Source organism: Equus caballus, chromosome 2 (assembly GCF_041296265.1).
Source record: "Equus caballus isolate H_3958 breed thoroughbred chromosome 2, TB-T2T, whole genome shotgun sequence".
NCBI classification, from domain to species: Eukaryota; Metazoa; Chordata; class Mammalia; order Perissodactyla; family Equidae; genus Equus; species Equus caballus.
In genome coordinates this window covers 65,655,743-65,670,526 of record NC_091685.1, presented here as the reverse complement: position 1 = coordinate 65,670,526, position 14,784 = coordinate 65,655,743, and the positions used below count along the sequence as shown (strand labels likewise).

At 36.4% G+C, this 14,784-nt stretch overlaps 1 protein-coding gene across 2 annotated transcripts in view; it reads right to left on the bottom strand.

The window, feature by feature from the left end:
- The window catches only part of MTMR9 (myotubularin related protein 9), a 58,967-nt gene that overhangs the window by 21,426 nt on the left and 22,757 nt on the right, over window positions 1-14,784 (bottom strand). For both annotated transcript variants that reach the window (XM_001495580.7, XM_070256849.1), the window contains 4 exons: window positions 7,294-7,467; window positions 5,518-5,735; window positions 4,469-4,630; window positions 1,453-1,594 (listed from right to left, as the gene is read on the bottom strand). In XM_001495580.7, coding sequence (XP_001495630.4) covers window positions 1,453-1,594; window positions 4,469-4,630; window positions 5,518-5,735; window positions 7,294-7,467 — 696 coding nt within the window. The remainder of the gene's footprint in view (window positions 1-1,452; window positions 1,595-4,468; window positions 4,631-5,517; window positions 5,736-7,293; window positions 7,468-14,784) is intronic.

Below are 14,784 nucleotides of genomic sequence, written 5' to 3'. Positions count from 1 at the left end.
AAGACAGCTATCAGCTTCGATCCATCCAAAGCATCACTGATTGTTGTAAGCTACATAAGCCTCACCACTGCATAGAGATAAAGATGGGGCTCTCCCACACAAACTGTATAAGGTCACTCCTGATATTAAATCTTTAACTACATATGAAAAAAGTTACCATCATGAAGAGGTCTTTATGAATATTTTTAGATTAGAGATAAAGCTGTCCTTAGTTTCCATGTTTTCCCAAAAAGAACTGGAAGAGTCTGCCATCTACTGACCAAAGGAAATTTAAGAATCATTTGGCTCTCTGGCCTGCCCAGAACCTGAGTACTGACCTTATCCCAAACCTGCTTTATCTTTGGGTCCTCATAGTACTGTATCTGACAAAGATAATGCCATGAACATATTCCAGTGGCTAATGGGATTTTGATCCCCACTAAAATGGTAATATATAAATAAGTAAATCATACTCGTTTGTTTGTTTGCTATGCATCATGAGCAATGTAGCTGAATAGATTTTCACCAAATGTTTAGGACGGTCTCACTTGAACAGAGAGAAAGGTCAGCTGTCAGGCAGGGTAGACATGGCAAGCACAACAGCACTGACACATAACATATCTGAACTGTAACCAGAAGGGCCAGAAACGATTTTCCTCCAGAGATACTTCCACTTTCAAGATACATCTACACATTTATTTCCAATCACATTTATTTACTAAGTTACACACAGCATATAGACTCATAAATTAATCTCTGACTTGGAGGATTTCCATCTATTTTATGAGATCTTTATTTTAGTTGTCATTTGACATTAGGTCACAATACTGTGTTGTATCCTGGGGATAAACAGATGAATTGGACATGGTTCTCTGGCCTCAAAGAAGTCACTTTATTTGGGTCTAGTTCAGGAAACATGGCATGAAGAAAATGGATCAATTTCATCTGTGAAGGAGGTTAAGGTCCCAAAGACATCATGAAAGAAGTGACATTTAGCTGGATCTTAAGGGATGAGAAGGATTTCACCTGGCTCGGGAAGAGGACAAGAGGAAGCCAGACCAGCAAAAGGCAGAAAGCGCTAAAGCATACGCTTTGTGTTACAAGTCTCTAAGTCCCCTCGCCCCCAGCTTGTGTCTGTCATCTCTAATAAGACTAAGCTCTGCAAGACAGGACTGTGTTTTCCCTCGTTCGTATTTGCCCTGTGGGTAACAAAATACAACTAGTAAGGGTCTGCTAAGGGAATGAAGTGCCAAATGAGTAATATAAGCAAAGAGACATCCAGAAATTGAGAGAGCAGTAAAGATTACAAACATTTATTGAGAGGAAGATGGATTAATTGTTCCCCAGAAAATTAAACACACAATTTAAACATTTTAATCGATTGAAATTTCATAGATTATATCTGCTCACACACACCAGAATCATAACATCAACTATTAGCAGTTGCTCTGCGCACCAAATAGCTTTTCTTACCTGCAGCCACTCTCTTTCTATCAGGGCCTCAAAACCACGGATGGTCCTGCTTCTTGGTTCCAAGATGATCTGGGCCAGGGAGGTGACCTGAAGTGTGGAATCCGTTCCTTCTGTTCCATGAATCAATATGGATGCTCCTTCCCTGACAGGAAAATCCAGAGTACAAATGAGATACTCCCAACATGGTCAATCAACTCTGTTAATAATAAACATTTACTGAGTACAATATTTCAAAGTCTTATGCATTCTGCACTGTCTAGTAAGGCTTAGAGTCTAAATAAGGCATATGAAGAAAGCTTCCCTTGGGAAAAAAATAAAACTATGAGTCCCAAATTTCACGTGGCAAGAACCCCTTAAGTTCTAACAAATTTCACAGAAACTGTTAGCTGAATTTTTTCTCCCTTTATAAAACTGAAAAGCAGTCCTTATCACATACAGTAGGTGCTTACCTCTTCTGCTTTAATAGTTGATTAAAGCCTTTCCTCATCAAACCTAGAAACATACACTTAAAGCTATTTTTCTCTATCTATCTGACCTTGATTCTACCTTTCCACCATCAGCTGACTGTAAGGACGCCTTCATAAACTGCAGTGGATCTAGGAAACAAGTCCCAAACCACTCTTCGAGAAACATGAAAAGAAGAAGCAGCAAAAAAAAAAATAAAAACCCATAAAACTATTAATCTAGAAAGTCTGTGGCAATGATACCTCTATACCACAATACTTAGGAGCCATCTGAGACTACCTTATTCTAAAGAGAGTGAGAGAAAACACTAAAAACTAAATTAACTACATCTTCTCCCCTCCCCTTCTTCCCCCTCTTTTTATTGAAATGACAGAGAAGAAAATTTTGCAAAAAAGGAAAATAAGCTCACCTCTTTCACATAAAAGTTTCATGTTTGGTTTCTACTATTAATTCTTTCCCCATGTATGTATATACTTTACATAGCTATAACAAAAGGTAGATTTCTTATTATTTCTACTTTTGTTATAAACATTTTCCCATGTTTCTATGTCATCTTTAGAAGTATTGTATTAATGGATATATAATATTCTATTAAGTGATAAACGACCATTTACTTAATCCTCTGGCTGGACATTTAGGTTATTGCCAATTTCTGTTACACTGTAGATAATGTACTTAGCTTTTCTGTCTTTTGCTGAATTATTTAAGAGTTCTTAATTTAAAAATAAGAATCCCTGATGTTCACCTATGGTTAGGTTAACAACCTCATTCTTAGGGTGAAATCTAATGATTAAGCTGAAGGGTATGAGCAAGTATTTTAAAGCTTCTGAATATACTGAATATGTATCTTAGTTATCTGTGATATATTCTGAATTCAATTCAATTAATTTAAGGTCTGTTTTTACATTTTGAGTAATTAATTTTAAGGGCAGACTTTTATGGAGGTATAAGTAATAAACTAATATGTATCAGAAAAGGGAACCCAAACATGGCAAAATAAACCAAAACCTTCAACTCTTCTAAGAGTGTGGAAGTCCCTGTTTCTTTAAGATGGCCAGCCCAAACTAAACAAAGGCAGAGATGGCAAACACTGTTCTGTACCTAAGGTTGCTTTGATCTGCATCATCTTGTTATTATGGCTGAAAACCATGACAACATGGTGTTAAGTGTCTATAACAATTCACGTTTTGTAAGAAAACAGAAGCCTCTGTACTCATCATGTAAGGGGAAACCTTTTTAACTTAGGTTAAAAAGAAACAAAACCTTTAATATTAACACCTCATCATTCTGTATTATTCTTTTCTCTACCACAGAACTTTGGTCTCTAGCTCCCATATTTTATTAGATAAACGAGCTTTGCCTAAAATAAAGGTTATTGACAGCCTCGGAATCCTGACACTAAGAGTCTCTACCCATTTTTGGTTCTGTCACTATCTCACCACAGGATCTTAAGCAACCCATTCTATTATCAATTTCTCACTAACCACAAAAAAATTACATATATATTTCCCCAATTTGGAAGCATCAATAAAACAAATTGAAGTCTCAAAGAAAAGTGCCATCCAACTAGGTAGTGGCAATACTTATACCTACCTATTGTTTCAGTGGGAATCCCCTTCTTAAAAAGGGCATTCTAAGCTTCTGCAACAACTTATACCAATCCTTCTGCCTCTGTTCAAGTCTTCTGCCTCAAGTCTCAAGGATTGGCAACCTTCAACTGAGTGAATAAACTAAAATCACTTCATATACTCCACATCACTGCCATCAGGTTTTCCCAACTCGAGATCCTGATATCACTGCACATATCAAGTAGTTTGTAATAAGATGTCTGAGAGATCAGAACCAGTTTACTGTGAAACAAAACTACATGTTTCCTTCCATTGGTATTTCAAAAGTAAGAAGGCAAGTTTGGCCCTCTGGGAAAAAATAAGAAAACTCCTTTTCATTCTTTTTCACGGTGTAAGAAAAGGAAAATTGGTAGATTCAATTTAATTTATAGAAAAAATAGGTCCTTTAGTACTTAAAATATTTGTGTCATTAAAGATATATATTTGCTACATGGTTCACATTCATTCAACAAACATTAACTATCAATTCAATGTCAGAATCTATGCACATACTTCACTGATAACTGAATGGCACTGACTATCTTACATAGTAATTTATAAAATGATCTGAACATAGGACATACAATAGGCACAAACTTTAACATAATATATAAACATATGTCGGGGCTGGCCCCGTGGCCGAGCGGTTAAGTTCGCGCGCTCCGCTGCAGGCGGCCCAGTGTTTCGTTGGTTCGAATCCTGGGCGCGGACATGACACTGCTCATCAAACCACGCTGAGGCAGCGTCCCACATGCCACAACTAGAAGGACCCACATCGAAGAATATACAACTATGTACCGGGGGGGCTTTGGGGAGAAAAAGGAAAAAATAAAAAATCTTTAAAAAAAAAAAAAAAAAAAAAAATATATAAACATATGTCTGGATAAAAGCAAAGTGTAGTTAGCAGTGCATGTCCCATTCCAGAATGCTGAAATGCACTTTACCTGTCGATACACTGAGCCGCTAGACAGGCTGTTGTAAGAATCTCTTTGATGTGAGTCAGCCAGTTCGAGGCTTCCAATTTACTGAGCCATCGGTCCATATTATGTGTTTGGTCATTACAAGCTTCCACGAGTTTGATTAAGCTCTCCTGAAGAATGTGATACCTTTAAAAAACAAGGAAAAGTAAAAAAGAAAACAGAAAATAGAATGATGAAGGAAGAAACCAAACCAAAAATTCAGCCTCCAATATATCAAAGAGCAAAAGTAGCTCAAAATACTATAAAAAGATTTACCTTGCTATACAATAACTTGAGGATTAAAGACTGAAAAATGACATTTAAACATGGTTGCAAAGATGCTTAAAATGCCTATCATGGTAAACTGTTCCTCATCTGATCAGATTAAACCCAGTTTGCATAGATGGATTATCTGACCGGGGAGACAGCCAGAGCACTGCATTGTATGACAGGCCACAAGACAGCACCACTGACATGTGCAATCCTGTTCCCACGGATCCAGCATGAGATACCTGGGACCGTTAGCACGATGCCCCAGGCCAGCTCAGACACCATTGTTTTATTAGCTCCAACTCCCACCTACCCACCCAGAAGCACGCCTAAGGCACCACTTGCAAGCATAGCCATGAGCTAATATAGGTGGAGGAAACAGGGTGTGAGAACAGGTAGGTATGTGGGAAACTGAAACTCTAAAGTCTTTTGACTTAGGAAAATCTAATTATCCTTAGCATACCTGTTCAGTAAGTTTGGTAACCACTGATCTACAAGTAGAGGAGCAGACCTTGTAGTGATGAAATTTCAGGGCTGACTTAGAGAAACAATGCTATTTGACTAAAACTCACCTGCACGCATCCAAGATGCCCATTAAGTTTTCTGCTTATCATTTAAAACATAATGACAGGATATGCAGCCAATTTTTGACTCTAAGTTAGTGCGTAGGTTAGTTTAAAAACCTGTGATTTTTGAACAGGCAAGGGCTCACCCACTCTAATGAGCTTCAAATAAGAATCCATCTCTGTCTCCAGAATCTTTACCTCTCAATGGACTTATGAATCCGCCTCCACTGGGGATAGTGAGCTTCTTGTTCAAAGCCGCCTCCTTTGGCTCTAGCTTGCTGAGCTACAGTTAGAGATCGAGTGTCAATGATGTAGCCACGTTTTCCTGCCCTGAGGGTAGCATTTATCAGCTTCTCATCTTCTTTGCACCGTCTGCCATTTGTGCCAGTGAGTGGCTGACCACTTCGCATAATTACCTAGAAGCGCAATGCAGTTTAAAATTTAATAGTAGCTGTTTTTAACGTCTCTGAAAACAGAAATGAATTAGCTAGATTAAGAGTATCTCAAAAACAACTGTGTGACACTTTGGAGATGGATTTGATGCCAAAACAAATAAATATTTCTATATGCTGACAATAGTTAATAATTGTAAAACAAAAATAAGCTTTGCATTTTTACACAATTTTTCTTCCTAACTCAAAATACTTTCACATGATAAATTATAGTTTCTCTTTAAGATCAAATGTTACAATTCATTTAGTCAGTGAATTGATTACCCAGTGGACCTGGCCTTGTAATGAAGATAATAATAATGGCCTGTGTGCCAGCAAACTTTTACTTCAACTACATAAACTTAGGGTTGGCAGATTTTATCAAGAATTATAAAGAGAAAAGGCACCAATGGCAAAATAAAAAAGCCTATGAAGTATTCTTCTTGTTTGGGGAATCATTTTCAATATCTTGAAAGTTGCTTATCTATTATTCATTCTCTGGTGGCCTCCTTCCATCTTTTTGCTATTCCAGGATTAACCACTTGTCTCCAAAGACTACCTATGTTTTCAAAGGTTTGCTTTTGAAACTTTTCCAAAGAAATCATTCTCTCTTATACTGATCTCTTCCCTGGGGAATAGTTCAGAGTTACTTCAATTTCACCCCACAATATACACTGTTATCTTTACCTTGAAATTTAACATGATCAAGAAAGGTCAACCAGAGGATGACAATGGCTAACTCTCCGACTGTGTTTACCATGTAAATGGACAGCATATTCAGTATCATTTGTTAAAATGCGTTATAATGAACCCTACTAAACAGAAATACTACTGAGCAAGCAGGACAGATGATCTGATGCCCAAGGAGCAAATTTTTAGAATCTTTTCATCCTAAATATCCATGTTTTACTTGTTACCAGGGTTCAAAAGAAAATAGAAGATGGCTATAACTTATCCACTAATATACTATGGGTTTCAATATGAGAAGCAGAGTTTATTGACTGAGAGAAAATAAGAGGAGAGAAACAGATTTAGAAAATATTTAGAAAACAAATACACAGTGAGCACTTGCCTATTCCACTCCTGACTCCCGTGTTTACTTAAGTTGTGACTAATGACATGTGTCACTCTTCTCCCTTTTGAAAATAAAAACGTTTGCTCAATTTACCTTTCAAAGGGAAATTTGGTGAGAATAATTAAAATAAAGTATCTTACCATTATTCTGGTCAGATAAATTTATTTTTCTACCTAAGAGTGTTACTTTAAGAATCAAATGAACATTAGTTCCCTTTGTACTGAGTCCTGAAGATAAACCTAGCTTGGGTTTTTCTAAGGTTGAGCAGCATCATAGAAAGAATTCAAAGTCATATCCTTATCACAGAAAACACTCTACTCCTGATTCCCTAAAGTTTAAACGAAGGAAGTCCTAGCAGGAGAGACCAATCACTTCAGCAACCAAGTACACAGAAAGGGGGAAGATTTCTAAGGAAAGGTTCTCAAACCTAGTCTTTCAGTAGCTCAAGCAGCAGTACAGTACACTTACCATTCCGTTTTTTTTATGATAATAGCTGAGTACTGGGAAGCGTCCTCCATGTCGAAATGTAGCTACTTTCCGAAGAGCTTCATCATCAATGGATTTGGGCACTATGACAATTGGCGGGTACGAGGGGCAAACAGCAAATTCCTTATTGACATAGCTTAACCTCCATTCACTGGTCTGAAAAACAGAAAAAAGTTCAAAGCTAAGGAAGTATCTCAATGTCACAAAATAATCTGAAAACTTTTGAAGGACCTTACAGATCAACTGTCACACAACGAAGACACCATCTCTCAGGAATTTAATAGAAGAATATCTAGCCCATACTTAACTACTGCCAGAGAAAAGGAGCTCCATTCTTCAGAGTCAGCTTCCTGCAATGCTAGGTACCCCTAGTTCCTAGAAAGTTCTTCCTCATATTGAGCAAAATACGTTGCTCTGTAATTTCCTCTATTGGTTTTTACCATGTTTTCAGTACAAGTTCCCTATTTCACATGGCATCCTCTCAAACATGTGAAAGACAGTTGTTTCTCCCTTAGTCTTCTATTCTCCAAGTTAAATATATTAAGTATATCCTTGATTATCAGGGCCAACATCATCTCACTCATCCTTTTATGGGTACCATTTGTTAATGGTACTCTTCAAGTATAGCAACAGGAAAACTATAATATTCCAGAAATGCTTAACCAGAACAGATGAGAACAAAGCTACTACCTATTCTAAATCCCTTGTTCCTTTCTGTTACTTAAAAAGGAGAAAAATAAAGAAAGACTCGTAACATCTTAAAACAACAGCGACTTAATACTAACAAAAATCACACTCAGAAGTTAATGAAATAATTTCTAACTCAGTATGCTAAGGACTAAATTATACAATATAAAACTATCAAATGACAACTTATTTCAAACATCAAAAATGAAAACCACTTGAAGACTGTAAAAAGCTTTTTACAGTAAAAGAATAAATAAAATTATGTATATGTAAATTTCAATATATTCCTGTAAATCAGAGTTGGCCTAACATATTGGCCACCAGGAGGATAAAACTAGATGTACTGTAGGACAAAGTATTCTTTTAAAAAGCTCTTTTATACAAGATACAATATTGCATTTTTAAAAATTTTTTGAGTTTTCAAAATTATTCTTTATCGGAGCACGTCTAGGTGGGCTGCAACAGTAGGCACCAGCAGCCTGAAGCCCCCCCGTGATGGCCCCCACGGCAGAAGAGGGAATCCAAAGGACCACTGTGACTACAAGGAGGGGCCCAGGCCCAGTTAGCAACTGCAGACAGGGTTCCTGGTTGGTGCAGTATAAACAGCTGCTCCCCCACCACACCAGCAGAAACAAGTGGAAGGAGCAACTAATCTCTATCTCTATGCGGAGGCACAAATCTACAACATCAAGCAATATGAAAAAATATATTAAATCTCCAGAACAGAAGGAAAATAACAAATACACAGACAACAATCCCAAAGAAAATGAAATATATAACCTAAATGACGATGACTTCAAAACAGCCATCATTAAAATACTCAATGAGTTAAGAGAGAATTCAGATAGACAACTCAACGAGTTCAGGAGCTATGTCACAAAAGAGTTTGATACGATAAAGAAGAACCAAACAGAAATACTGGAAATGAAGAACACAATAGAGGAGATTAAGAAAAATCTAGATGCACTGAACAGTAGGGCCGATAATATGGAGGAAAGAATTAGCAATTTGGAAGATGGGAATATAGAAATGCTGCAGGCAGAGGAGGAGAGAGAACTAAGACTAAAAAGAAATGCAGAAACTCTCCGAGAATTATCCGACTCAATTAGGGGATGCAACATGAGGATTATAGGTATACCAGAGGGAGAAGAGAAGGAGAAGGGGGCAGAAAGCCTATTCAAAGAAATAATGGCTGAGAACTTCCCAAATCTGGTGAGAGAGATGGATCTTCAGGTGACAGAAGCCAATAGATCTCCAAACTTTATCAATGCAAGAAGACCAACCCCACGGCATATAGTAGTGAAGCTAGCAAAAGTCAATGACAAGGAGAAAATACTAAGGACAGCCAGGCAAAAGAAACTAACCTACAAAGGAACCCTCATCAGGCTATCAGCAGATTTCTCAGCAGAAACTTTACAGGCTAGAAGAGAGTGGAATGATATATTCAAAAATTTGAAGGACAAAAACCTACAGCCGAGAATTCTCTACCCAGCGAAAATATCCTTCAAATACGATGGAGAAATAAAAACTTTCCCAGATAAACAAAAATTAAGGGAGTTCATTGCCACAAAACCTCCTCTTCAGGAAATCCTCAGGAAAACCCTCATTCCTGAAAAATCCAAAAAAGGAAAGGGGCTACAAAACCAAGAGCAGAGGAGATAAGTAGAAGGACAACAACAGAGAGTAGCAGCTCTTCATCGGAACAGATTAAACCATGGGACGAGAAACAAAGGAAATTGAAGAAAACCGGAAAACAAGACATAAAATGGTAGTGGTAGGCCCCCACATCTCAATAATCACTCTAAATGTAAATGGATTGAACTCCCCAATCAAAAGACACAGAGTGGCAGGATGGATCAAAGAACAAGACCCAACAATATGCTGCCTCCAGGAAACATACCTCAGCCCCAAAGACAAACACAGACTCAGAGTGAAGGGATGGAGAACAATACTCAAAGCTAATAATGAACAAAAGAAAGCAGGTGTCGCTATACTAATATCAGACAAGGTAGACTTCAAAGCAAAACAGATAAAGAAAGACAAAGAGGGACAGTATATAATGATAAAAGGGACTCTCCACCAAGAAGACATAACACTTATAAATATATACGCACCCAACACAGGAGCACCAAAATTTGTAGTTCTTAACAGAACTAAAAGAAGACATCAACAACAATACAATAATAGTAGGGGACCTCAACACACCATTAACACCAATGGACAGAACATCCAGACAGAAAATCAACAAGGAAATAATAGAATTAAATGAAAAATTAGACCAGACGGACTTAATAGATACATATAGAACACTTCATCCAAAAACAGCAGGTTACACATTCTTCTCAAGTGCACATGGAACATTCTCAAGGATTGACCATATTTTGGGAAACAAAGCAAACATCAATAAATACAAGAGAGTTGAAATAATATCAAGCATCTTTTCTGATCATAATGCTATGAAACTAGAAATCAACTACAAGAAAAAAGCAGAGAAAGGTACAAAAATGTGGAGACTAAACAACACGCTTCTGAACAAACAATGGATTGTTGAAAAAATTAAAGAAGAAATCAAAATTATTATCAATTTTAAAAAGACAATTTCTAAAAGATTCATTATTTTAAAAAAAGAAGTTACCTGTTTCCTGATCACCCATTTCCTAATTCTCTTTCCCCAGAGGCAACCATTTTCAACTCTTTTGCTTTTTTCCCCCTTTTTGCTGTTTACTTCCAAATTTCTAAATAACATAATTATACTGCTATTTCTTGATTTTTCACCATTAGGTATTACTTATTGATTTCTTGCTCTAGAGAATAATATGCTTCTCTTTGATCTGCAATATCATTTCTGTCATATATTAAGTTTCCATACATATAAGGCTTTCTATTCTGTCCCACTGATCTACTTGCATTAAGTCCCATAGGTTTTAGAATAAGCTTGATATTTGGTAGGCTGTCTCCTCTCCCTCCTTTTTGTTCTTCAAGAGTACCTTGGCTCCTTTTGGTCCTTTGCTCCTTCATGTAACTTTTATCAAATTCTATGTAAAAACCCAATGGTTTTAATAAGATTGCATTGACTTCAGAGAATGATTTGGAGACAATTACCTCTTTATAATATTCAATCTCCCTGTCCATGAGCAAGTCTTAATCTACTTTTTTTAAAGCTTTCTTAATTTTTTCAATAACGTTTTATAATTCTCTCAATAAAGGTCTTGCATATCTTTTCTTAGATATGCAAGAAAGGCTTCTGTTCCTAGAAGCCTTAGATTCTTGTTGCATGTTGTCAAAATTGTGGTTGGTGTAGAGAAATGTCTACAATCTCAAGATCCTTTCAGTTTCCTATGTAGACAAGCATAGAATCAACAAATAATGACAAGTTTGCTTCTTTCACTTCAATTCTTATACTTTTTATTTTTCCTCCTTGTCTACCTGAGCTGGCTAGGAGTAGTGGTGATGGGCAGCCTTGTTTCCCTCTTGAACTCACAGGGAATGATAAAAGATTTGCTTTTGGTATGTTTTTGTTTTTGGTAGCTCCCCTTTATCAGATTAAATAAATTCCCTTCAAATCTAATTCTGCTAAGCATTTTTATTATGAATAAATGTTTAATTTTATCACATTGTTTTTTCTCTTCTAATTTTGTTATACCATGTATGTAATTTGTCTTTTCTCTCTGGCTAATTTTGTAATATTCTCTTTGCCTTACTGTTCAATAGTTGGACAACAACACATCTAAATGAAGATTTCTTTTTGATTATCCTGCTTGGTGTTTCCTGGGATACTTAATCTAAGAATTCGACTTTCACTGATTCTGGAGAATTCTCAGCCATTACCTATCTGAATACTGTCTTTCTTCCATTTTCTCTATTATCTTCTTCTTGAACTCCCATTTAATAAATATTGGATCTTCTTCCTTAATCATCCATGCATGTCTAATTTTTCAATCATTTTTTTCCATCTTCCTTATTTCTCCATTCTGTGTTCTGAGTAATTACTTCAGATCTATATTCCAGATCACTAATTCTCTTTTTCTCACCAGCTACATAACCTTTACATTACTGTATTTTCTCTTTTTAATCAACTTTATTGAGATTTTATTATTTATATGAAAAATAAACTAGATCCAATTAGAGTGCATGATTTCATGAATCTTGACAGTTGTATGCACCCATGAAACCACTGCCACAATCAAGATAACAAATATTTCAATCATCTCCCACAAAAACCCCTTGTCAGGGCCAGCCCTGTGGTGCAACAGTTAAGTTCGAATGTTGCACTTCAGCAGCCCAGAGTTCGCAGGTTCGGATCCCAGGTGCAGACATGGCACCGCTCGGCAAGCCATGCTGTGGTAGGCATCCCACATATAAAAGTGGAGGAAGATGGGAATGGATGGTAGCTCAGGGGCAGTCTTCCTCAGCAAAAAGAGGAGGATTGGCAGCAGATGTTAGCTCAGGGCTAAACTTCCTCAAAAAAAAAAAAGAAAAAAATCCCTTGTGTATTTCTGCAGTCCATATTTCTCCCTCCACACCCAAGACTAGGAAATTATTAATCTGCTTTCTGTCACTTTGGTGTCATATCTAAGAAATCTTTGCCTAATCCAAGGTCATAAAGATTTTCTCCCGTATTTTCTTCAAGAAGTTTTATAGTTTTAGCTCTTATGTTTTGGTCTACTGTAGATTTTGAGTTAATTTTTGTGGATAGTATAAAGTAAAAATCTTAAGATTCATCTTCTTTAATATATGGTATCCAAGTGTTCCAATGCCATTAGTTGAAACAGCTATCCTTTCCCTATTGAATTTACTAGGCATCTCTAGCAAAAATTAATTGACCACAAATGGTAGGGTTTATTTCTGGATCCTCTATTCTGCTCCACTGATCTATATGTCTACCCTTATGCCAATACCAGACTCTCTTGATTACTGTAGCTTTATAATAAGTATTGAAATCAAGAAATATAAATCTTTAACCATTTTTTTTCAAAGTTGTTTTGGCTATTCTAGTAACTCTGCATTTCCATATAAATTTTAGGATAATCTTGTCAATTTCTACAAAAACATCTATTGGAATTTTGATAGGAATTGCAAGGAATTTATAAATCAATTTGAAGAGAACTGTCATCTTAATGAGAGGTCAGCAAACTATAGTCCACAAGCCAAACGCAGCCCATTGCCTGTTTTTGTAAATAAAGATTTGCTGGAACACCACCCATTCACTGATGTATCATCTATTGCCGTTTTCATGTTACAACAGTAGAATGGAATAGATCTAACAGAAACTGCATGATCCACAAAGCCTAAAATATTTACTGCCTGGTCCTTTACATAAGTCAGCCCACTACTGATGGTAACCAGTCATATGTTGCTTAACAATGAAGATGCATTCTGAGAAAGGTGTTGTTTGGCAATTTTGCCATTGTGCGAACATCATAGAGTGTACTGACACAAATCTAGATGGTACAGCCTACTACACATGTAGGCTCCATGGTACTAATCTTATGGGACCACTGTAATATACATAGTCTCTTGTTGACTGAAATGTTGTTACGTGGTGCATGACTGTATTGTCTTCCAACCCATGAACATGGTATATCTATCCATTTATTTAGATATTAGCTTCTCTCAGCAATGTTTTGTGTTTTTCAGAGTACATATCCTATACTTCTTTTGTTAAATTTGTTCCTAAATATTTTATTCATTTTCAGATTACTTGTTGCCCACAGTTTTTGTAAACTTATATCAAGCAATCTTGCTAAATTTATTAGTTCTAGTTATTCTATTGATTTCTGCTATTTGCATTTCATTCTTTCCAGTTACTTTGCTCCTTTTTTTCTAGCTTAAGTTGGAGCTTAAATTAGTGATTTTACACTTTTCTTTTTTAATTTAAGCATTTTAAAGCTATAAGTTTCTCTTTAAACATTGTTTGAGCTATATTCCACAAATTTTGATGTGTTTCATTTTCATTATCATTCAGTTCAAAATATTTTCTAATTTCCTTCATGATTTCATGTTTTCTTCTTTTGAAGATACAAGCTAGGTACCATTAGTTTTTTTTCTTTCTTTTTGTTGTTTTTTCTGCTGGGAAAGACTTGCCCTGAGCTAACATCTGTTGCCAATCTTCCTCTTTTTTTTCCCTCCCCAAAGCTCCAGTACATAATTGTATATTCTAGTTGTAGGTCCTTCTAGTTCTTCTATGTGAGCTGCCACCATAGCATGGCTACTGACAGATGAGTGGTGTGTTTCCACGCCCAAAACCAAACCCGGGCTGCTGAAGCAGAACGTGCAGAACTTTAACCACTAGGCCATCAGGGCTGGCTGCATGATTTCAGTTTTGACTCATAGACAAGTATTTTGTTTAATTTAGAAATACTCTAGGTACTCCTAAATACCTTAGTGTTGTTGATTTCTAATTTAATTCCTTTGTGGTCAGAAATTATACTTTGTACAGTTTCAATCCTTTTAAATTTATTAAGATGCATTTAACAGCTCAACATATGGTCTCTCTTGAGAAATATACCATGTGCTCATGAATACTGATCATTCTGCAGACGTTGGGAACAGCATTCTATAAATATCAGATAGTGTTGCTCAGATCCTCTGTCTCTCCTTGTTTTGTTCTCCTTGTTTGTCTCTCCTTGTCTAGTTGTTCTATTAACTGCTGAGAGGACAGTTTTAACAATCTCTGACCATGATCATAGAATTGCTTATTTCTTCCTTCATTTCCATCAATTTTTGCTATTAGGTATATATACTGTTATATCTTCCTGATAAATTTTATCATTATGAAATGAGCCT